This window comes from Lichtheimia ornata, assembly GCF_029851405.1.
Source record: "Lichtheimia ornata isolate CBS 291.66 chromosome Unknown scaffold00001, whole genome shotgun sequence".
Lineage (NCBI taxonomy): Eukaryota > Fungi > Mucoromycota > Mucoromycetes > Mucorales > Lichtheimiaceae > Lichtheimia > Lichtheimia ornata.
The window spans coordinates 133,813-157,824 of NW_026695321.1; the positions used below are offsets into that span (position 1 = coordinate 133,813).

Here is a 24,012-nt window from a genome sequence, read left to right on the forward strand (position 1 = left end):
TTGCTCCCTTCTCCTTTCCCCAGCTATCATAATAATGTGCCACAAACTAATACACCACGCAGCAACATCAAAGGTATCAAGCAGCAGCAGCAGCAGCACATACTCTCCCATGCAACTTATGCATGCCGTTCGTTTGACAGCTTCATCTTATCCATCCCCACCTCCTATCGCATATACAATCGATACTCTTTTTATGTTGATTATCATCTAAAGTTCATTATATCCTCTTTGTATGTCTTTCAGGGGGGCGAATACGTAAACAATCAACCACCATCATCTTGTAATCAATCATTTTGAATCATCCATGATGTCGGTTGGGAGACCGAAAAAGGAGAACAATGAGTCGCCAGCGCACTAACTAGTCAAGAAAACACCCAGAAACAACTCTCTGCTCGTTCCTTCTCTCTCACACCCCCTTTTTTTTTTCCCTCGACAGCTCTCTCTCTTTCTTTCTCATTATACCTTTCTTTTCTTTTTCCTCTCTCTCTCTCTCACTCCACTCTTCCTTTCCTTTTCTTTCTCTCTCTCTCTTTTTCACTGTCATCCACCCATTTACATTCAACTACATACACACACACACTCACACACAACTCTCTACCAATGGAGGAGCCTTATCCACCGTGCAACATGCATGAACAACACAACAACACCAATACACGACCACGATCAGAATCCTGGGGCAATTATCATGATGACACCAGCTCTCGTTCCAGATTCTTGGCCAAACTTAAACAGCGTCAACAGGACGATATGACCGAATCACCCTCAGCTATGACATTGACCCCTTCACCATCGGATGGGTGCAACATCTCCAAGCAACGCAAAAGACCTCCACTTCCCATGGAAATGATGCAACCAGAACCATTCACACCTCATCATAACAACAACGCGACTTGTAATCAACAACTATCTCCTCCTCAGGAGACCATGATGGCAACGCCAAGCGTATCCAAAAAGAAGGTAAGGTTTGAGATTGATCATGTCTCAGTGTTTAATTAACCATGTCGGACTTTAGCGTTCTCCAGGGATCAGAAGCATTGGCAGATTCTTTCGCTCTTTTGGCAAGGTACATGGTTGATTGATTTCTTGATTCATCCTCCCACTTGGCTCCCTTGCATTAATTCTCTTGTTATGCAAACCTATCCTAATTCCCCTTTTTTCTTTCAATGGATAGCATCAACATGTTGATAATACCCCTACTCGTCACCACATCCAAATGTCATCTGAAACACCGGAACTGCAGCCGGCGGAGCGCCCTGCATCACCGACCATTAGTGCAACACGCAACAATAACAACGATACCAGCAACAACAATGATACCGATCATGATGAAACCTCTAGCACGGATGATGACGATGCATCTAAAACAGTAGTGGTGGTACAAAAATATTCAACCTTGAATGACATGCACCAACAACCACCATCAACAACAAACAAACGCCCACATTTGCGTCGTTCGGTGTCTTTGGATGAACGATCCACCATCAACAACAGCGACATTTCGTTTCCAGATGATCCTCAACAACCAGCCGATGATAGTCAAATTGCTGTTGACAGGTTATCCAAACGTTTTAGCGGAGGACATTATGGATCAGCTGGTGGATTAATTGCTAGTACATTAAATCAACAAGACTATCATGACGATGAAGATGAAGGCGACGAGGAGGAGGATGATGAAGAAGAAGAAGGAGAAGATGCCGAGACGATTGAATCAGAATCAGTCGCTTTGGCTACACCACCCTCTCATAGCCTTGCTGATTATCCTTCATCGAAAAATGACAAAGTGCAAGTGAACGATGACGATGATGATGATCCTACTACTACTACAACCACTACGACTACGACTACGACTACGGAAGATAACAACAACAACAATAACAGCGCCAATACACCAGAGGAATACGATCGGATAGCATCCGAGACTGCTAGACGTATTTGGGAACAAGATACCACGGTCTATGAGGATTGGGAACACGTGGCTGAATGGATCGGCAATGGGTATGTTAAAAGGAGAAAAAACCACCTGCAGCAATGAGACAACTTATGCATACATGTTACTATTTTCTCTTTTACAGCAAGCCCTTTAGCACACGTATCCTCAAGCACTATTTTACTTTTTTCGATTTCACCAATATGCGAGTGGATGATGCATTCAGGTGAGTAGTAGAGCCATGAAGGAGACAAGCAAGGTACTAAAAGAATGCTATTAGATTGTTGTGCAGCCGGCTTCATCTCAAAGCCGAGACCCAGCAAATTGATCGTGTATTGGAAGAATTTGCTCAACGTTTCTGGGATTGCAATCCATTTAGTATCTATGGCAATCCAGGTAAATTAGCTACCTCCTTTTACTATTCTCACTCACTCACCCCGCCCGCGCCCTTATAGATGTTGTTCATGCGATCGTTTACTCGCTGTTGCTACTCAACACGGATTTGCACGTGGCACAGGGTGATCATAAGAAAATGTCACGATCGGCCTTTGTGCGAAACACCATGAATGCTGTCAGTGTGCAATGTCACCAACAACTCGGTGATGCTATTTCGATTCAAGAGGAACATCGTGCCAGCAATGTCACTTTACAATCCATTGAGTCACATGATCTTAAGCGTTCTCCCAGCTGCAAAAGTGCATCTAGCAGCAACAATGGCAGCATTAGCCGTGGTGGTGGTGGTGGATCTTATTCATTTGATGTGCCTTCCATGACACCCATGACACTCACCTTTGGCAGCAAATCATGGCAAGCTGAAATTGAAGTTTCGTTAAGGGTAAGCAATGTTTCCTTCTACTACTCGTGTGATGTTTGCATGATGCATGCAGATGATTTATATTGCTTTTTGCATTGCATGGCATTTAGGAAATGTATTCGTCCATCAAAAGTGGCCAGATTCTAGACCCCTCCCTCTCAAAGCAGCAAGAAACCCATCCACATGCAAGTATTCGACATACACGTCGTCGCAGCATACAAATGTCGGGTTCACGTGTGGGTGCATTCAAACGTAGCGTGGGCACCATCATGCTCAAAGCTGGGCGTGAAAGTATGGTGCTTGCAGAAGAGGTAAGGTTTTATTATTATTCCATAATTATTACTACTACGGCGGATATTAATATCATTTATAGCCTGACGCCGATTCTACACGATCTCGATCTGCTACTTCCTTTGCACGCCAACGTCGACGATCAGCATCCGTGAAATCCTCTGTATCCCAAGGTTCTCACTTGACCAATTCAGCTACTACCTATCAACCGGTTGCACCCTTGCTTCATCATTCGGAGTTGCCTTCATCTTATACATGTGCAGCACCCTATTACAAAGAAGGCATGATTGTACGCAAGCATTTACTTGAACGTGCTGGCCAAAAAGCAAGACATCGTGATTGGAGAGAATGCTTTTTGGTAGTGGATCGTGCTGAGATTCGTACCTATCGCATTGATAGCAGTGCTGCTACTGGTACTACTGCCATGCATGGAGGTGGAGGTGGTAGTATGACCCAAGACCAACAACAACAGCTGCCACGTAAAAGCATGGCACCTTATCGTATGAGCATGATCATTCCTCGCAACCAGTCCCCATCAGCTGATGTATTAGCAAATCAAGCAGTAGGTGGAGGTGATTGGCTGGTAAGTAATTTGCTTGTTTTTACATCATTTCATCCCATTGACTAAGATCCATTGAATTTATAGGCTAATGCTGAGCCGATTGATATTATTGATCTCAAGCACACACTTGCCAATGCATTACCATCAGGCTACAGCAAACAACGCCCACATGCTTTGGCCCTTCAACAACCCAATGGTGGTGTCTACATTTTTCAAGCAGGATCAGCTGAGCAAGTCATGGAATGGGTATCCACATGCAACTATTGGGCAGCTCGTGAAAGTAAAGAGCCATTGACAGGTGGTGTTAGCAGTATGGAATATGGCTGGGGACCTTGTCTTGATGTTGTGGATGATGAAACATCAACGACACCTTATCCACCCGTGACCATGGTCCATGAATGGATGCCAGCCGTACCACCCACAGTCAGCAGCAACCTTGAGGAAAAGGCACAGCTAGAAACATTACGTCGTCACGTCCAACAACTCAATCAGGATCTTGACAAGCACCGTGATATCAAACCAAAGATGCAACAACGGGTAAGGAGCAATAAGAAGAGGAGAATCATCTCTCCTTATGATATCATGTCAACAATAGTAACATTATTCCTACTTTAAAGTTTGCATCATGCATGCGTAGCCAAGCAGCAACACGAGCCATGGCCAATTGGGAAAACAAGTCGCAATACCTCCTTCACGAAACCATCAAATACCAGAATTACTGCGATGCCATTGAACGATCGCTTGCCTTGCAGGACGAGGCACTACAACAGCCCCAGCAGGAAAAAGATGATGACAGCTAGTCGAGGGGTCCACTTTACCTTGTGCTGTTGTGTATATAAGAAACTCATATATATACTTTTATATACTCTAATAAACGTCGTAATAATACCACTTTTGCTATTAACCACTCGTTCTCATACTTGATCCTCCTCCCCTTTGTTTCTCATATAGCGATAATTCATATCATCAAGATGTAGTAGTACTACTATGTAAGTGAACTATCCAAGTCCAATGGTGCTGTATTATTATGTACAAGATGAATAAACATGACACCCAGTGTCATTATAACAATCGACTACGGCTCGTAATCTATATTCAATAGCCTCTGCGACAGGATCGAGCGGACCGGCCGCTGATGAAAAAGCTGCTTCGTTTTGGTGCATGCCTGGAAAGAAAGCCAAATGGTCTAATTCGCCTGCGAACCAGTAATTTTCATGAGTGTGGCTAAGGATCCCTTGCACGAACTTGGTAACGGCACGAAACTTGACAAAGTTGATCAATGGTACGTTTCCAGCGGTGGAGGATTGCTTCATAGTAGGTGTGCCATCCATGTAAAATGTCAAATCCTTGAGTACAAGTGGGAAGAATGGCACTGCAGGTGCTGCTGTTTTCTTGACCACCTTTTTGGAAAACGCTTGACGATAATGGCTCATATTGTTGCTCACATCCAAAAGCCGTTGCAAGGACATGTAAGCGTTCATGTCTCGACTTGATAATGATTCCCATGTCTCTTGCATCCTTTGAACAGGCGTGCTAGCCAATCCCATCGTAATCACCATGGCTGTGTGATAATTATTCCACTCTACACAATGCTACACATAGTAAATGGATGAGCTCCCTTTTTCCATGACAGCATCAAGGAGACACAATACAAACCTTGGCAATGTCAATGACACGACGTAACCCTGTACGACGTTGCTTGTTCCCCTTGATTGACAACAGCTCGTGCATGATCCAATGTGTGAGCTAAGTATGATTCTCCCAATTAATTCCTTAAACGATCATACCATCCTCCTCTCACAAACTTACCATATTCGCCCGTTTGGTCATTAGGTCAATGTAACAACAGCCATCATGGGCTTCTTGTTGGTCATCCTTTTGTTGTCTTCTCCAGAGCCCATTCAAGTAGTCGTATCCGGTAATGCACTTTAACAGGTAAAAGTCGGCCAGCGTCAAATACCGTGCAATGTATTTGGAATCGGTAGACAGAAGAATGGAGGTGGTATCATCCTGAGAAGACATTTTGTATATGGGTGACATAGGAGATGTGGGAGGTGTTGTCATGTTACTGGGTTGTTGATGCGACGACTGCTGAGCAAATGAAAAAATGCTTGTAGTAGGTGATGTACGACGTTGGGGTGGTGGTGATCCAGTTGCGCTTCTATTGCTGCCAAAGGATGTCAAGGAATGTGAACTCATAGCAAGCAATGAATGGCGTCGGCGACTATGCTTTGATATCTGGAGATTCAATGCATCCTTGATCATTTTTGCCTCTGTTGAGAAACCAGCTCGTTCAACATCTCCATTCAAAAAGGCTTCAAGTCGCGTCTGTAGTATCCCTTTCTTCTTGAAATCGAAATATTGTAGCTTGACCCATCTTGATATGACGTTAAGGACTCTATCAATGCAATTTAATGTCAACGTTTCATCATCGTGGAATAAATAAGGAATACTTACTTGACTTGTATACAACGCTTGGAATAGTGTTGGCTGTCAGGAAGCGTTTCCATGTGAAAACGAGCCATGAGATTCTCCAGCAAATCAGCGGATGATGTAAATTTGGAATGATTCAGAATATAAGTGTCCACATAATCAAGGTCTATAGCGTCGTTAGTTCCAAATCGTTCAAATGCTCTCCCACCTTTGGAAGTTGCGTATTACCTTGAACACCTTCATCCGCCAAGCGAGCAAAAAGCCTTTCTTGTGTTCCAGCCACAACCTCGGTTTTCCCACATACGCTCTCCATGATCAATACGTCGTGGCCATTTTCTGATACGTGGATGGTTGAATCATGGCGATTGGATGGCATGCTTTTGCCCAAGGAGTAACCTAATGAAATCGTTTGTTAGCATGATGAATGGCTTTTGTTTAAACCAGTGATGCGAAGTAGATATTCGTACCATAAAGCGAGGTGGTGTCGAACGATGTTTCTCGTAAAGCTTCGTCCTTGGCAGCTTGTCGTAAATTGACTGAGGAATAATTCTTACGTAGACTTCGTAGTAGACCCCAAGAATGATTGTCACCACCACCACTACTACTTGAATCCTTGTCATTTGCACTATTCACCGTTACAGCTATTATTGATACATTGGTTAGTTGGTATATGATGATATCATTGTAACAGTGACTTACTTGATGTGGAGCTGTGTAGACTACTTGTTCTTTGTGGTACTAGAGTTTTGGTGCTATTGGATGATGTTGTGCTGTTGCTGCCAGTGGGAGACATTCTAGCAGATGACAAGCCCGTATTTGATTGTTGCTGTGGATGGAATTTTGGATGTCGATCATGTGCTGATCGTCCCTTTGTTGATGTTGGCGTGAACATGTTTTTGAGTCGTGCAAGATCACTCTCGGATCGAAAATGCTTCAACGAGCGAGTCGCTCCTATAGTTGAAGGAGGTGGTGGAGGTGGAGCCAAATGAGAGGATGGTGGTTGCTGCTGCTGGGAGACATCTTCTGGAATAACGTGTGGATTATCATAGGGACGAGGTTGTGATGATACAAAAGTTGGTTGCGCATGCTCAGTGTGAATGGCTGATAAAGTACTTGGTGAACGTGGTAGTCGACTTGTTTCAGGATGATCGATCGTCAATCCAGTGGGATGTGATGTGGATATGGAAAGAGTATGATTGGATGGATCCATGTCAACTTCGGTGCGTATTGACGATTCAGATGCTGATACGACTAGCGTGTCTTCAGAGGAGGATGAGGGCATTGGATCCTGATACATTTTCGGTACACGAGCAAGTGGTGGAGGATGATGATGATGTTGATAATGGTATATCTTTGACACGTTCTTTGCTGATGGTGGAGGTGATGGTAATGATGACGTTGGATCCTCATTATTAGGCTGGTAAGATAGCTGCTATACGAACATTGTTGTTTCATGAGATGTCGGTTGTAAATGCGAGCAAGTCACTCCATCAACTCTTACCCCTGAAAGTGAATCCACATGGCTGTTTTGGGGGTCGTCGTTTTCATTGATAGAGGCTGAGCAGCTATAATATCCAGAAACCGTTCCCAACGTAGCCGACTGTGTCAAAAAAAGGAGGCGAAAAGAAGATGAGTGGGCTTGTTGCTCTTTGTGGCGTACCATCATCCACCCATTTTTACCTCGTTGTCATAGATACTGGCATCTTGTAGAGATCCTTTCCGTTGCTTATGTGATGACATGGATGCGTTCGATAATTGAGTATAAAACATGTCCTTGAGCGAACGAGATTTCTTAGGTGCTGGCGTATGTGATCCCCATCGATTACTGAAGAGTAGTTTAAGAGCATTCGCACCATTTTTTGGAGTTGATGATGACGCAAATTCATAAGAAGCATCATTTGGTGTAGGTGGTCGATGGTGATGATGATGATGATGGTGATGAGGTGGTGCGTAGTGTTGATGATTGTTGTTGGTGGGATCGAATGAGCAGGTGTCAGCTATGTTCGTAGTTGAGTTGGGTGCTACACTTGTCATTGTCGAGGCTGGTTGACTTTTGAATGATGATATGCTACGAAAGAATCGCCTGCCAACTAAGAAAAGAGAGAGTAATGTAAGCTAAAAAGGATCCTTCAAAAAGATGCAAAAGGAGCATGATATGACCTCCCCATGCGGAGAGCAAAGCATATAATTGCTCAGGGGACGGGTTGTTGTGTAATGACTTGCCTGTGTCTTCTTGTTGGTCATGGCTAATTATTCAAAGTGTGGTGATGATGAGTGATATGGTGTCATGCTTGCGTGTTACCCATCAACCTACTTTTTGTGTATCTCGTATGATCCAGAATCTCTTGTCATGTCGTATCCAACCACGGCGTCTTGAACCATTACAAGCATTGTGGAACCTTTTGTATGAATGAATAGATGAGCAAGGGCCAATTGGTGAGTAATACAGAGGTTACACCATCCTGCACATGTTACCACATATACAAGACGACGGCATGTTGATCATCCAGTAGTAGTAGTACTACACATACCGTTATCAGAAAAGTGTTGTGGTTGTTGTTGATGATGATGATGATGATGAATATCAAGTTCAAGCTTGTTTTCAAGAGCAATAAAAGCGGGTGAAATGAAGAATGCGACAAGTGTATCCACCAGATTGTTTGCATGAGATATGAGCAAATGTTGAATTGACTAAAAGACATCATCACACGAAATCCCAGAGCACGGGGCGATATCAGACGGAATCCACATGCCATATTCGGTACACTCTCCATACCTCTGCCGTTGCACGGTGCTTTCCCTCTTGTTGCGTATCCATGCGACGCCCATGCTGTGATACAAAGTCTCTTAACGCCTGTAACTGCTCAAGCATAATGTTGGACTCTTTACGAACAATGTCGGCTATGCATTGAGTCATGTGTCGTTGTTGCTGTTCCTGTGTTCGTTTGCTGCCAGCCCATCGACGAGGATTACGCTGTCGCCATTGTACAGGTTCATTGTCTGAAAGGAGTTGCGCCAATGAGCGTGTCAATTGAGAGAACTTGTTCGAGATGCTGAGAAGGGCGATTATGTCCAAAGAAGCCAAAGGTGAAAGAGGTGTAATATCGACATTGAGCATGTCCGCCGTGATATCGAAAATCTGCATAATCACATTTTCCATTTCAGCCCAATACATTGCCAGCGTCTACGTTGATGATATTAGCGAGTGTCCATACATCCTTGTACTGAATATCTACCCACCCCATTCTTGGTGATGCTATTACGTTCAATCAGCTGTCGACCACGTTGTAATTTTGATTGGAGGAGTGTCGTAGATGATGATGGTTGTTTCAGCGTATCGTTTCTTTTTGATGATGATGCGGTAGCAGTAGATGTAGTTGTCGTCGTAAGAGGGTGTTTTACATCGGTCATTGTAACAAGTATCAATAGAGATGAGTCGCATGAAAAAGATAAAACAAAGATGTAAGAAGTAAGGGTGGTCCAGCTCTTTTTTCCCTTGCCAAAAAACCTCGTGTGCAGAGTGTGCTGCCCCTGATATGATTTCGATTCTCTCTCTCTTTTTGTACCCTTTCCGTAATCACCCCTTTTTTTCATTATGTTTGAGGATCTCCACAACAAATGAAACCTCTTTTACCTACAGAGTACTAAGCACAATTATGCATTTCCCGTATCGCGTGTCCTCAAACATTTCAACAACAGCTCCTCTCTATCGTTAGCATGCAGGTGAACAATGTTGGTAAAATGGGGATCTTCTTTACTACCCTACGGCCTAACTTTACCATGCTATTGATCATCTCAATGTACACGACAAATATGACCTCGTGAGACTATAGGGAAATGTTACATGATGAGGGGATTAAATGCACTTTTACTACACACAAAATCATCTCACGTTTTTCCATATATCAAAATGGCGGGTACTTTCAATAAGCATTTAGTGTTACCATGGTAATTACATGATTGTCTGAGATAGTGGACATTGGTTGGTGCAGCAACGGGAATACATCCTTCATGTTTATTGTGCCATCTATGATACAATAATACTCGACGACGATGACGAGATGCATTCGGAAGGAAAAAACAATCATCAACATGCATATGGTAATACGCAATAGCTGGTCATTGTCATTCTCCCCCATCCAGCTCGAGTCGAAGGTCAGGGCCGGATCAAAACAGAGCTTATCTATTGGTACAGTGCATCCCAGGCCAATGTATGTGTGTATGTGTGTCAGCGTGTCTCACTCACTCTCTATATTTGCACATCCCGGCCCGCATTAGAAATGGTACTTACCCCGCCAGCAAACGTAGTGTGGTCTCTCTCCTCCTCCTCCCTTTCGATTTTTTCTATCCTATTCTTTCAATCACATGGCATCATACAAGTCATCGTCAAGAGAAAGATATCGCTCGCCTTCACCATCTAGCAAACGACGAAAACACGACCATTATAGAGAACGATCATCGAGAAGCCGCAGCTCCAGCAGAGATCGCTCCCATCGTCACCGATCTTCGCATCGTACGTCCTCTCACCGCAGCTCTCGCCATTATGACGATCGCTATTCCTCACGTCGTGACACCACTCGTCATGCATCCCCACGTCGTCACCGTGATCGTTCAAGCAGTATAGAAGCACGTAACCGCTCGTCTACAGCAACAACACCTACTCAAACGACACCAAGTAAAGAAGGTAAAGTGTTTATATCACATTTGTATCCATCAAGCGCATTAAACAAGGTGTACCTAATTGTAGAAACAACAACATCGACTCAAGAGACATCTAATGTAAGTGTAGATCTTTATTCATATGTATGTTGGATACTTATACAACAATTGTAGACCGCCACTGCTGCCTCAGATACCAAAGCGGTTGATAAGGACGAATTGACTCGACAACGTCTCGAGAAGATTGAACGATGGAAACGTGAACAAGCAGCCAAAAAAGCTGCTGCAGAAGAGGAAAAGAAAAAGCAACAAGAACAGCAACAGCAACAAGAAGAAGAACAACGTAAAGCAGCTCAAGAAAAGATGGATACAACACCCGATCAATCCACCACAGAGACAACATCACAGCAACAACAACAAGAAGAGGCATCATCAAAAGAGACCGAGAAACAATGGAATTTGGAGGATGATAAAGAGGATGGAGCAATGGAGGTCGACCATGATACCAGCACTGATATTGGAGATTTCAAACCATTAAAGAGAAGCGACAACGACGACGATGAATCAGCCAAAGAATCGTTCAAACCAAAACCATTGTTGGCACAACCATCACAACCACAACGAGCAACGTTTACATTTGGCAGCAAACAATCAACCAGCAAACCATCGAATGGTATGATGACCCTTAAGACAAAGACGACTGGAAGTAGTGGTGGCAGTGGTATGCGAATTGGACTCGGCAAGGGAATGATGATGGGGAAAGCATCGAATGCTGCAGCGAAAACCGCCAAACCCAAGGTGGTCGAGACAAAGAAGCAAGAGGATACGGCAATGGAAGACACCGATGTTGATCCACTTGAAGCTTATATGATGGATGTCACTGCTGAAGCACGCAAGATCAATGAAGAGGATAAGAGACGTATGCAGGAAATGCAATCAGCCAATGAGAGTCGTATGGATGTTGATGAAGAAGAAGGACGTGAGCAAGCTGAGGACAAGGATGAAGAGTATGGTAGTGATCCAGAAGATATCTTGGCGTAAGTGATTTTTATTTTAATGTGAAAAACGATTGTACTAATATGAATGGTAATAGAATGGCAGCCAAGCGAGCTAAAAAGAAGGACCTTGCAGCCGTGGATCATTCTCAAATGGATTACGAACCTTTTCGCAAGAACTTTTATATTGAACCACCAGAGTTGCGTGAGATGACACCAGATCAAGTGGATATGCTGCGTATTGAGTTGGATGGTATCAAGATTCGTGGTGTCAATTGCCCAAAACCGATTCAAAAATGGACGCATTGTGGATTACCAGCTGGATGTTTGGAAGTGATTCGTCGACTCAAGTTTGAAAAGCCTACATCCATTCAGGCACAAGCCATCCCTGCCATTATGAGTGGACGTGATGTGATTGGTGTTGCAAAAACTGGATCCGGCAAAACGATTGCTTTTCTACTGCCCATGTTTCGACACATCAAAGATCAACGACCTTTGGAGCCTGGCGAAGGCCCTGTGGCTGTGATCATGACGCCTACTCGTGAACTTGCCACACAAATTCATCGTGAATGCAAACCTTTCCTCAAAGTACTTGGTTTACGCGTAAGTCTTCATTGCATGCTCGTTTAATTTGTATATAGGATACTGATTGAAGAGGATTGAATTTACTTTCTAGGCGGTCTGTGCGTATGGTGGATCACCGATCAAGGATCAGATTGCGGATCTTAAGCGAGGTTGTGAAATCATTGTATGTACTCCTGGACGAATGATTGATTTATTATGTGCCAACTCGGGACGCGTTACAAACCTCAGACGTGTTACTTACTTGGTGCTTGATGAAGCTGATCGCATGTTCGATATGGGATTTGAGCCACAGGTATGTATTTTGTCAATGATGTCATTATTCTTTACATGAGCACTAACCATCATGTTGCATAGGTTATGAAAATCGTCAACAATGTACGACCAAGCAAGCAAACAGTGCTATTCTCTGCCACATTCCCTCGACAGGTTAGTCATTGTATGATTGAAAAGAGGACCCATCGCTGATGATATGTATTTTTAGATGGAGGCATTGGCACGCAAAGTACTCAAGAAACCTTTGGAGATTACGGTGGGCGGTCGTAGCGTTGTGTGTAGCGATGTTGATCAACGAGTGGAGGTACGAGAAGATTCGACCAAGTTTGTACGTCTTTTGGAAATTCTTGGCCAATTCTTTAATGATGAAGGCGATGAAGATGCACGAGCCCTTATTTTTGTCGATCGCCATGAAGCTGCTGATAATCTCTTACGTGATCTTATTCGTCGTGGTTACCCTTGTCAATCACTCCATGGTGGCAAGGTGAGCAATAGGAAAGAGGAAAAGAGATGCATCTCATATTAATCATATTTGATAGGATCAAGCGGATCGAGACAGCACCATTGCTGATTTCAAGTCAGGTGTAAGCAACATTTTGATCGCTACTTCGGTCGCTGCACGTGGTTTGGATGTCAAGCAACTCAAGCTCGTGGTCAACTATGAATCTCCCAACCACATGGAAGACTATGTTCATCGTGTGGGTCGTACTGGACGTGCTGGTAACAAGGGAACAGCCTACACATTCATTACCCCGGATCAAGATCGTTATGCCACCGATATTTGCAAAGCGCTCAAATTGAGTGGTCAAGCTGTGCCAGCGGACTTGCAGACATTAGCTGATCAATTCCAAGAGAAGGTTAAGGCTGGTAAGGAGCGAATGGCAAGTTCTGGATTTGGTGGCAAGGGTCTTGAACGCCTTGATAAGGATCGTGATCTCGTCAAAAAGATACAAAAGAGAGTAAGTTGCTTTGGATTCATTGATGCTATCGTGCAAGTACTAATTTATGACTACTAGGCTTATGGTGGCGAAGATATGGAAGAATCAGATGAGGAAGAACTTGAGTTGGAGAGCCGCATCGTATCGGGAGAAGGCAAAAAGGAGACTGGTGCCGCAACTTCAGCCACATCAGCTGCAGCAACACCTACTGCTACTACGACTACTACGACTACTGCTAATGCATCTACAGCAGGTGCCGCTGCACCCATTGCATCTGAAGCAGCTAACGCCAATGATCCTGTCAGTGCAGCTGCAAGAAAGGCCGCCGAAGTAGCAGCACGTATCAATGCCATGGTGGGATCTTCAAAGGCAACACCCCAAACGACAACGACGGATGATAAGAAGGATGAAGGTAACCCTGTCTACGCGGAAGAGATTGTCATCAATGATTACCCGCAAAAAGCACGATGGCGTGTCACAAACAAGGTAACAAAGTTGGGGGAGGAGGAGATGAAACTAAAAGGCATTATCATTTTGACATATGGTGATCCGATTTGTAGGAACAAATCTCACAAATTACAGAAGTATCTGGTGCAGCCATTACCACACGAGGCACGTTTTTCCCGCCAGGAAAGCAACCTGGTCCAAACGAACGGAAATTGTACTTGTTTATTGAAGGAGATTCCGAATTGGTTGTGGAAAAAGCCAAGACTGAGATCAAGCGCATATTGGTGGAAGCTACGGTTGCACAAATGGAAGCTGAAGCTAGAACGGGAGGTGGTGGTCGTTATTCTGTTGTATAAATTCGATAGCAATAGTCATTTTTTTTATTACGATATACGCTATAATGTGTGTGTGGTTGCTTGCGTGTGTGTGTGTGTGTGCCTGGGATATTTTGATACAATGCATTCGGAAGTTTAGCATGCAACAAACAGTCTGCATATCAGTTTGCCTCCCCAAAACCATCTTTGCGAATGTCAAATAAACGTCCTAGATCTTTGCCATCGCGTATCAATCGGATGCTCTTGAATGCATTACCATTAGGTCGTTTGTCCTTTGTGATTTTGCCATGGCGATCCAGTATCTTGGTTTCCAATGCTGTAGGTGTCTCAAAATCTTCAAAAATCTCATTGTCCAACTCAATGGATATGCCCGTGGATCCATTAGCCTTGACCACCTGCGTAAGACGGCAATAGAGAGAGAAAAGAAAAATGACGTTACAATCATACATGAAGGATAAAACCCCCAATTTGCCCTTTTTTGCCCCTGCATGCTCCTTACTCTCATTGATTTGGAAACGACCACTTTACATGCGCTGAAGTTCCGCTTATACACAATCACATCTTGCTCGCGGATTAAACCTCTTCGGCACATGTCTTTGAGTGTGATGTTCTTGGAATCACTATAAATGTATAGATGGGATAAAGAAAAGTTAGCAATGGGTTGCTTCATGTTGTACATGTAAACGTACCCTGCAACGTTATGCAGCTTTTCCCGGTCATTGAGTTCCCCCCAATATGCCTCAAAGGCCTCGTCCTAAACACAAACACAACGCGCACACACCGACCCCCATCATCAGTATAACTGAAATCTTGCATGTTGGCGTGTAATATACCTTGAAGCTATTGTTTGCAGGATCAGCACTTTCTGTTGAGGGCATGGAAGTAGGTATCGTGTTGTTGCTATTGCTGCTGCTACTGCTGTCACTGAGTTCTCCATTGCCGAGCATCGTTTGCCAGTCATCCAACGCGTTCCAGAAAATCGGATTTTCTTGTCTAGAAAAGAAGGAGGGCGGGATGTTGGTGTTGTTGTTGTTGGCGTTATTGTCGACGGAAGGTAACATCCGTGCCAGCTCAGCTTGATCATTGGGTGGTAACAATTGAAATGTAGAATAATCGAAAACAGACTATCGGTTGCATAATAGAAATTATCATTGGGTGAGTGATTGAATGAGTGTGTATATCCCCCACATGTGCTATTCCATGCATGACTTTTTTATATGCTCTTTCACACTCACACTCACACACAACACACACGCACACACATCATGCAACACCGGAAGGATGAATCTTTCCCACCCGATCATGCATATATATATAGACACCCCATATCACCCAATACCTACATCCAATGGTAATGTGGCGAGTGGACTATTGGTATCGGTACAAAGACGATCCCAAGACCATGGGTCTTGTCTGAATTTTTTGTAAGGTTGTTGGTGTTCAGGATTGTCTTCAGGGGGAGAACGGATCATAAGTTGACTTGTCTCAAGTGTTAAATCATGTTGGTAGTGTTGTTGTTGTTCGGGTGTATCATTCTTTGAACGCGAAAGCATTGTTGTAGTAACAGTGTCGTCGCTGGCTGTGGAAGGCCGGTCAAAGAACGTCATGGGGGAGAGAGAAAAGGAAAAGAATAAATGCAAAAGGAGAGAAAAGTACACATACAAATAATAGCGCGCAAGAAAAAAGAGAGAAAAAGAGAGAGAGAACGAGAATAAGAAAAGGAAAAAGAGAAAAAAATAAACGTAAGTAGAGTTGGGGGTGGAATAGGATCGTAGGCTGCATCAGCAGCAGCGCAGCAGCAGCAACAGCAGAGAGAGAGAGAGAGAGAGAGTGTGTGTGTGTGTGCGTGGATAACCAGTGGGACACATGCTTGGGTACTTGTGTAATGATCATCCCAGCACATCCAATACTGAAACAAGATTTCTTTTCAATGCTCCCCCAATATAAAACCCCCTTTTTGACCCGAGTAAAGAGAAAGCATTGATTACAATCCCTCTCCATTTGTCAATATCGTCATCATCAATACCACTATCATCATCATCATCTTCCTTACTATCCAATGTGTAACCATTCGTGGCATGAGACACACGCACACACACACACACAAAAAGTTCAGGGACCTCTCTTTGGATATATTTTACGCGGGTAGTAGTGGTGGTGGTGGGTGGACCTTTCATACATCATTTGTTCCCCTCTCTTTGATCCTGCATCCTTTTTCTCCTTGTTTCCACTCTTTGTTCTTTTATGCCTGCTGCCCGTCAAGATCTCCATCATCCCAACGAGCTTGAGGCTGCATTTGCTCTTCAAAAACACCCCAACGAATCCGACGATGAAGTCCTGTCTCTTCTCTCCTCCAATTCAAACGACCACGATGACAACGAAACTCTCTTGCCAGCCCATCATCGCAACCACTCAATGTCATCCGTATTCTCTCTGGAATCGATCCCCATGATTCCCTTGTCTCAATCCCACGTACAAGGCCCAGAGTTACAGAAAAAGGTGTCGTTTTGGAATGGTCTTGGTTTTGTTATTGGCTCCATGATTGGAAGTGGTCTTTTCAGCTCTCCAGGTAAAAGGGTAATACTCTTTTCGACTACAACATACACACGCACACGTATTCTTCATTATGGCAGTGGCTAATGGCGTTGAATAGGTCCTGTATTGGAAGCAATGGGCGCACCAGGAACAGCACTTGTCATCTGGGCCATATCGGGTTTACTAGCATTATGTGGTGCACTTTGTTATGCAGAATTGGGTACCATGCTTCCCATGAATGGTGGCGAATCGGTTTATCTCAGCCGAGCGTTTGGCAGCCTTATATCATTTACTTTTGAATTCGTATGCATCATCGTACAAAGGGTAAGTTCTTACATGTACATTGTTATAGTTGCTTTACTAATACATAGCTCTCGTTGTTGTAGCCAGGAGGATTGGCCATTGTATGCACTGTATTTGGCGATTACGTCTCTCGGATAGCCTATCACACCTACTTTTTTCGCATGCCACACGATTCAGATGAAGCCGTTGAGCTAGCTGATGCCATCATCCCCGATTACTTGCCCAAGCTATTAGCCATCATCAGTCTCATTGTTGTCAGCCTCATCAATGCTTTCTCAGTACGAGCCGGGATCCGTGTACAGGATGGACTTTCAGTTCTCAAGGTGTTGACAGCACTTGTCATTTCGGTTGCAGGAATGGTCATTCTTATTAAAGGCACTATGGTTGGAAACAGTCTCCAAGGCGACCCATTTGCAGGATTTGATTCACTTAGTTTTGGTCAATACGCCCTTGCACTTTATTCAGGTATTAAGGGGAGGATGGATACAATGGGAGAAAGAGATCAAACACGCTAACCAATGGATCTCAGGGTTATGGGCTTATGATGGTTGGAACAATCTCAATTATATATCCGGTGAAATGAAGCAACCGCATCGTGACCTTCCTCGTGTCATTGTTATCGGCATCCCAGTGGTCATTGTTTGCTATTTATTCGCCAATGTTGCCTACCTTGCTGTATTACGACCTGAGGTTGTCATGCATACCAATTCGGTTGCCATGGATTTTGGAAAGAAGCTTTTTGGTGCTGCTGGTGGAATTTTACTTGCTGTGTGTGTAGCATTAAGCTGCTTTGGGGTAAGTGAAAGGATGATAAGTGTAAAAGGACAACGAGAGTAACTTTGGATACATTGTAGACAGCCAATGCCACCGTGTTCACAGGCTCTCGAATCATTTACGTATCAGCCAAACAAGGCCATATTCCCAGCTTCTTTGGACGACTTAGCGCATCTAGACAGACGCCAATGACAGCAATTGCCTTACAGGCTGTGTTGACAGCCATTATGATTCTTGTGGGTTCCTTCCGTGGGTTGGTTAATTTTTATTCTCTTTGTGCGTGGATGTAAGTATAGATTCTGGGAGATGGAAGGGGGTGGTGCTAAGAGCACCTTGTATGACATGCATGGTGAACTTACCGATACAAATTTAGATTTTACTTTTTGGCCGTTTTATCATTGCTCATTTTCCGCTATACAGAACCTGATCTTAAAAGACCTTATCGCGTATGGTTGACAACACCCATTCTTTTCTGTATCGTGGCATTATTCTTGTGCACCATGCCGTTCATTGAAGCGCCCGTTGAGAGTGCCATCTCAGCAGCAGCCATATTATCAGCATTCCCTGTGTGGCTCGTTCAAGTCAAGTATCGTGATGCTATCGGCAGGATATGGACTGGTAAGAAGAATGAAGCAGTATGATCCTAAATGTGGCAAGTGCATCTTTTTAATTCGTTGTGTATGTTGCAGGTGTGATAAATCGGATACGAGGACGACCCCAAGGATATCAAGGGATGGAATTATCCGAAGCAGATGACCTCTAGGACTCATTGTTCCAAAGGACCCCCATACAGCACGCACGTTTTTCTTTATTATACTTGTAGATAACAACATAAACAACATACACACATACCAATAGTACATACGCATGGATTGCAGTGGAACTCGGGGTAACGGGTTCATGCACCTTCATCCAATTTAAAGTTCATTGTCTTGAATCAAAGTCAGTCCTGCAATTGACCAGGCGATCAATTTGGTGGTCGGCAATAGGGGAAAGATACGACTCTCGCTCAACAACAACAAAGGAGTACGCATTCATGGCACGCTAGACACCCACGCCCCATTCACTATTACTATCTCTATCTTTATTCCACTTTATAAATGGCTTTTCAACTTTTTTCTTTTCCGCCCATTCAATAGTATCCCATCTCTTTTCCCCTCACTATTATGAGCAAATCATGCAATAATTCCACTACTACTGCAGCCTCTCTTGAGTCACTTTTCAATGAGATCACCAACGAGTCCCTTCGCGAAAGGTTAAAGAGCGCGCTCAAAGCACACACGGATGCCTTGATTGAACAACTTGACACGGCACAGCATATAAGAGCAACACTGGAAGATCGCCTTAGTGCTAGAACGATTCAATACAACAAGGCTGTACGCGAAGTGCGCTATTTTCGTGAAAAGTATCAGCACATGGCTGCTCGCTATCATGAACGAGAACTTTTGAAGTTATACAACAATGAGGATTCTTCAATAGCACCAATGGATTCATTCTATTCAGCTGAAGAAGACACATCTTTATTACGTTCTCGTGATGGTATCAGGATGTATGAAAGGGCGGAAGAAGGTGATCATCCCAGCTGCAAGCCATCGCCGTGGGAATACACAACAGCCAGCAGCTCACATACATCGCCTTATTCCTCAGAGCGCAGCAGCACGACATCAAAACCTGGTCTTTCTTATAACAATACAGAGATGAAAAGGGCTTTGAGTGACGACCGTATTGATCTTTTGGATGTCATGGCTGCTGTCACTGAAAACGCACACATGCTTACTCTCACTACACCTGAACCAATGCCACCACCTCAACATCCACCACCACCACCGCCACCGCCACTTCTTGAATCACCCGTTTCCCCTTCCTCGCCCGCTGAGAATAATCAACCACAAGACACAAAGAAACAAAAGGATACGCCCTCAACTGAATCAGCTGCAGCAACCATCAAAACACGTACCATGGACCTTACCTATGCTTGTGGTGATGGTTTTTGGGACACGATTGCACGAGGCAAAAACAAAAAGAACGAAGTGGATACATTGATAAGGTGTGTACATGTTTAAAAGTATGGCTTATCCTATATTAACATGGTTGCATAGCAACTACCTACGGCGTGGTGGACAACCCAATGTGGCCAAGAACTCAGCATCACTCAAATCTGTCAAGGAAGGATATGGTTTACTACATGCACTTGTTGCCGTCAAAAACAGCCAAGCTGTGAGTCGCGTGATTGAAGCTGGTGCTAATCCCAACATTGTTGCTCTTGGACCCAATGAGGAGGATAAGACTACACCCTTGGTCCTTGCTGCTCAACTAGGCTACATGCGTGGTGTAAGGCTTTTGTATGAACGTGCTAATGCGGACCTTTTTCAACGTGGCCCACGGCAAATGACTGCACTTCATGCAGCCGTTTCCAATGATTCCTTGGATATCGTTGTATACCTATTACGTGCCTCTCGGCTAACATTGCTGGATAGCGTGGATGTTGATGGTATTGTATATGTACTTATATGGATGCTCTTTGATGTTTGACGACTCACATTCCTTGTCAATCAGGTGCGACACCTTTACACTATGCGTGCATGTTAGGGCGTACACGAATGATGCTGATCTTTTTGCGAGACTGTCAAGCTAAGCCAGATCCACGAGATCACAAAGGTGAAACACCTTTACATTATGCGGTACGACGACGACAATACAAGGCTGTGTGTAAGCTTGTTGGTGATCTTGGCGTGTATCCTAATCCTTACGTGCCCAAACAAACACCTACACCTCTCGACCTTGCTCGTTCAGGCGGCTTCAAATCGATTTCTGAATATCTGCGAAAGATGGGTGCAAAGACCAGCAAGGAAATGGATAAGACTGCCAAACGTTCCTCGTCCGCAAACAATAGCAATCACACCACCACATCCAGTACGGCAACCACTACTACCACAAGCAGCAATAATTCAAGTTCAATCAGCAGCTCTGCTAGCACATTTGCTACATCCTCAACCATTGGTGCTCCAAGTATTGTCAGCAGTGCAGAAAGCATTAGCGTCTATAGTAGCAGCGATGGCTCATCGATTGGCAGCTTTCTTTCACCAAAATTATCAACGACATTACGCTCCTTCAACTTGTGACAAGGGAATACTCCGATTTAGCTCCCCACCACACCTTCATCGTTTTGAAACCATGGGTTTACTTTTTTTAGCAAGTCTTGACATCTTTCTTTGTTTCTCTTTTTCTTTTTTCTTACTTACGCTCTCCCAACCTTTATAACACACTATGCAAGATGCAGCGTCAGCCATCACAGGATATATATCCATCTTATGTTGGATCATTGTCTTCACACCGTACTGTATTTTCCACTCGTTTTTATTACACCTATAATATATATACGTATATACTTAATGCAGCATCACCGCCATCTTTCTTTTTATATGCTATGGTCCCTTTATTAGACAACTATGGGAGAACTATACACGAAAGAGTGGAGAAGGATTATCCATGCCATTCCTAATCATATGGCTTGCTGGTGATTTGTTCAATCTTGTTGGTGTCGTATTACAGGGTCTATTGCCAACCATGGTAAAGAAACGCAACTTGTTGCCTGGGAACCATACACCATGCTCACAATGCATACATTTCTAGTTTGTGTTAGCGTTGTGGTACTCGGTGGCCGACATTGGACTCATTTGGCAAGTGCTATACTATCGACGACGACAACCCAAGTTCCTGGTGGTGGAAGAAGAGATCAATACAGCAAGCAACAACAACAGACGATCATCACAACACAATGCTGATGAGACTGAACCACTTTTAAGAAGAACAAGTGCTACTCAAGAGGAGCAACAGCATTTGAGTTGGCGGCCTGTTACAGCAGCATACACCGGGAACCGAGATCCGCAGAGTACCTTGTCCATGAATGTCCTTTTTGCCGTTTCCACCACCTTGCTTACAATCATATCCTGTTATGCCTATATCCATTTTGGTTTATCATCTCCTCAGCAACATAGCGAATTGGATGATGAGTCTCAAAGCCAAAAATTGCAATTATGGCCGCAAATCTTTGGTTGGGTCAGTGCCTCATTGTACATCAGCAGCCGCATGCCTCAGATTATCAAGAACTGGAAACAGCAAAGCACTGAAGGACTTAGCAAGCTTTTATTCATTTGTGCTGTGTGCGGTAATGTTTTTTATACAGCGGTAAGTGCATCATAGATGTACATGTTATGCATGAAACTCATCCATTGTATCCCCAAAAGTCAATCTTCCTTCGCTCGGTCGATCCATACTATCTTTTGATCAATTCTTCTTGGATCATTGGTAGTGTTGGTACACTTGTGTTTGATTTTATTGTAAGTCCCACTCGCATTTCCCATACATCAATGTATTACAAAAGACTATTTTATTCTGATACTAAGAGACTCCTTTAGATATTTATCCAATTCTTCTTGTACCAGAATCATAAGACTGAGACGCAAGGGTGAAGAAATGTGTCATCTGAGGCTGTCAATTCCTCCCGCTTTGAAACAGACTTGCATGTGGAGCTGCTATATCCTTATTCGGAACCGAGATTATCACCATCATCTCCATATGTTTAGATGACCCCTTTTGCAAACAAAAATAAAGTTTTCTTGCATGTATTCGCGTCCTTGCGTTTGATGAAATAGTCTACGATTTTCGAGCCCTGCGTTGTTGAGCTCTCATCTTGGGGCCCCAAAACATGTTGGTCTTGAATATGCAGCCGTCAGCGACCATGTGTTGTGCTATCCGATGCAAATTGCGAGCGTCATCGAGTCCGGAATGTTCACGTCCATCAAATGTCATATCCAACGTCTCCAACATGCGAGCGATATTCTTGGCTTCCTTTTGCTTGTAGAAATCCTTGAACAACTTGCGGATGTTGACCCATGGCATCTCAAAGTACGAAGGTAATTTGATGTTGCTGTGCTTGCATTGCTTGGTGACAAAGTCTCGAATGTCAAATGGGCCATCTGTAACATCACATGTCTTTAGTGACACTCCTCCAAATTCACGTATGCGTGTTACCTGTTACAAATGCAGCCGTTTTATCTTGGAAAACAGAGTACTTGGCCATGAATTCCTGAAAGTCGTTCAATACTTGGATAAAATCAGGGCTGTCATCCACTGTTTCCTAAAAAAGAGGATGTGGTTGCCTTTTAGTGTTGGGATGTAAACAAGAGAATACAATGAAATCTCTCACCTGAGAAATGCCTGTAAGCTGTTTACAAAATGCCGATAGCACTGGGTTGATGGATGGTTTGACATACGACCTGAATTCGTCGACCTGGAGACGTGTGTGCGCAACCATGCCTCGTTTAGCATATGCTTGACAACTTCGAAGCGTATCATCACTCTACCTTTTCAAAGCTCTTGCCGTCAACAAGTACAATAGGAAACTCGATGATCTCGTTTGGGTATTCAAAGCCGCCATTCTCTTCGCATGTCGCTTCCACATCAAAGAACAAGTAGTAATCGAGTGGCTGTTGCTTTTTAGTAATGGCTGGATTGGGCTGATCTGACGCTGTGGTTGTGGTTGTGGTGCTTGACTCTGATGTTGCATTGAGTTTCTTTTTTGCTTTCCTTAGTCGCTTCTTAAGTTCTGGCTTATGTCCACGGGTATCCAGGCCAAGATCAGCAAGTGCTTTTCGTAACGATTCGACCGTGGTTGCTTTGCTTTGCTCGTCGCTCATTCGCGTATCGCATAAAAGGGATAAACCTTTTTGTTCTCCCCTCCTCACAGCCTTATACCCAATCCCGCTAATACCAACAACGTAACAAGCACAGCAAATAAAGTCTTTTCATCATATGGACTGTCTTCAATTGCATTATGGTTGTTGTTCGCGTATTACAGATCAACGAATCTTAATCTCGGTCACGTGTTTCATTAAGGGTAACATGTTCCTTGACAACGAAGTCGCCGATCATGCTCTAAATAGACCTGGTATCCATGTGTAAGAAATAGCAGCCCGATAGCCACCTAGCAACACGTTAAACCCTCTATAGCTTAATCAAACAATCGCTGTTAATCATGCTCCTTGTGTTTTCCTGTACATAGATGGTTGTTGAATAAGACAGCGTTGTGTTGAACATCATCATTCTCGGGTTTTATTATCTTTGCGATACAAGCGT

General features: G+C 43.8%; 9 protein-coding genes across 9 annotated transcripts; 5 read left to right on the forward strand and 4 right to left on the reverse strand.

Moving 5' to 3' along the window:
• Positions 1–600: 600 nt before the first annotated feature.
• O0I10_000054 (uncharacterized protein) lies at positions 601–4,397 on the forward strand (the record flags this gene model as incomplete). The annotated part of the gene is made up of 10 exons (XM_058480169.1): positions 601–960; positions 1,016–1,066; positions 1,175–1,998; positions 2,076–2,156; positions 2,211–2,326; positions 2,386–2,765; positions 2,855–3,055; positions 3,118–3,618; positions 3,682–4,134; positions 4,215–4,397. 10 exons carry the CDS (start codon positions 601–603, stop codon positions 4,395–4,397), a joined length of 3,150 nt encoding a protein of 1,049 aa, XP_058348692.1.
• Positions 4,398–4,622: 225 nt separating this feature from the next.
• O0I10_000055 (uncharacterized protein) lies at positions 4,623–8,064 on the reverse strand (the record flags this gene model as incomplete). Its single annotated transcript, XM_058480170.1, has 9 exons — positions 4,623–5,189; positions 5,254–5,343; positions 5,407–5,995; positions 6,055–6,196; positions 6,259–6,426; positions 6,498–6,671; positions 6,730–7,462; positions 7,532–7,630; positions 7,711–8,064. The coding sequence occupies 9 exons, from the start codon at positions 8,062–8,064 to the stop codon at positions 4,623–4,625; spliced, it is 2,916 nt and encodes a 971-aa protein (XP_058348693.1).
• A 276-nt stretch (positions 8,065–8,340) lies between these two features.
• Positions 8,341–9,441, reverse strand: O0I10_000056 (uncharacterized protein; the record flags this gene model as incomplete). The annotated part of the gene is made up of 4 exons (XM_058480171.1): positions 8,341–8,429; positions 8,562–8,721; positions 8,807–9,214; positions 9,271–9,441. The coding sequence occupies 4 exons, from the start codon at positions 9,439–9,441 to the stop codon at positions 8,341–8,343; spliced, it is 828 nt and encodes a 275-aa protein (XP_058348694.1).
• Positions 9,442–10,395: 954 nt separating this feature from the next.
• Positions 10,396–14,283, forward strand: O0I10_000057 (uncharacterized protein; the record flags this gene model as incomplete). The annotated part of the gene is made up of 10 exons (XM_058480172.1): positions 10,396–10,714; positions 10,778–10,809; positions 10,864–11,726; positions 11,783–12,287; positions 12,361–12,561; positions 12,624–12,695; positions 12,751–13,026; positions 13,082–13,501; positions 13,559–13,966; positions 14,041–14,283. The coding sequence occupies 10 exons, from the start codon at positions 10,396–10,398 to the stop codon at positions 14,281–14,283; spliced, it is 3,339 nt and encodes a 1,112-aa protein (XP_058348695.1).
• Positions 14,284–14,423: 140 nt separating this feature from the next.
• On the reverse strand, positions 14,424–15,869 carry O0I10_000058 (uncharacterized protein; the record flags this gene model as incomplete). Its single annotated transcript, XM_058480173.1, has 5 exons — positions 14,424–14,657; positions 14,762–14,882; positions 14,952–15,016; positions 15,096–15,386; positions 15,606–15,869. 5 exons carry the CDS (start codon positions 15,867–15,869, stop codon positions 14,424–14,426), a joined length of 975 nt encoding a protein of 324 aa, XP_058348696.1.
• Positions 15,870–16,506: 637 nt separating this feature from the next.
• On the forward strand, positions 16,507–18,637 carry O0I10_000059 (uncharacterized protein; the record flags this gene model as incomplete). Its single annotated transcript, XM_058480174.1, has 7 exons — positions 16,507–16,831; positions 16,916–17,121; positions 17,184–17,565; positions 17,630–17,895; positions 17,955–18,160; positions 18,248–18,492; positions 18,564–18,637. 7 exons carry the CDS (start codon positions 16,507–16,509, stop codon positions 18,635–18,637), a joined length of 1,704 nt encoding a protein of 567 aa, XP_058348697.1.
• Positions 18,638–19,040: 403 nt separating this feature from the next.
• Positions 19,041–20,996, forward strand: O0I10_000060 (uncharacterized protein; the record flags this gene model as incomplete). Its single annotated transcript, XM_058480175.1, has 3 exons — positions 19,041–19,921; positions 19,974–20,365; positions 20,431–20,996. The coding sequence occupies 3 exons, from the start codon at positions 19,041–19,043 to the stop codon at positions 20,994–20,996; spliced, it is 1,839 nt and encodes a 612-aa protein (XP_058348698.1).
• A 145-nt stretch (positions 20,997–21,141) lies between these two features.
• O0I10_000061 (uncharacterized protein) lies at positions 21,142–22,346 on the forward strand (the record flags this gene model as incomplete). The annotated part of the gene is made up of 5 exons (XM_058480176.1): positions 21,142–21,209; positions 21,318–21,444; positions 21,508–22,062; positions 22,122–22,214; positions 22,293–22,346. The coding sequence occupies 5 exons, from the start codon at positions 21,142–21,144 to the stop codon at positions 22,344–22,346; spliced, it is 897 nt and encodes a 298-aa protein (XP_058348699.1).
• A 184-nt stretch (positions 22,347–22,530) lies between these two features.
• On the reverse strand, positions 22,531–23,573 carry O0I10_000062 (uncharacterized protein; the record flags this gene model as incomplete). Its single annotated transcript, XM_058480177.1, has 4 exons — positions 22,531–22,853; positions 22,909–23,014; positions 23,084–23,167; positions 23,241–23,573. The coding sequence occupies 4 exons, from the start codon at positions 23,571–23,573 to the stop codon at positions 22,531–22,533; spliced, it is 846 nt and encodes a 281-aa protein (XP_058348700.1).
• Between the last annotated feature and the right edge of the window lie 439 nt (positions 23,574–24,012).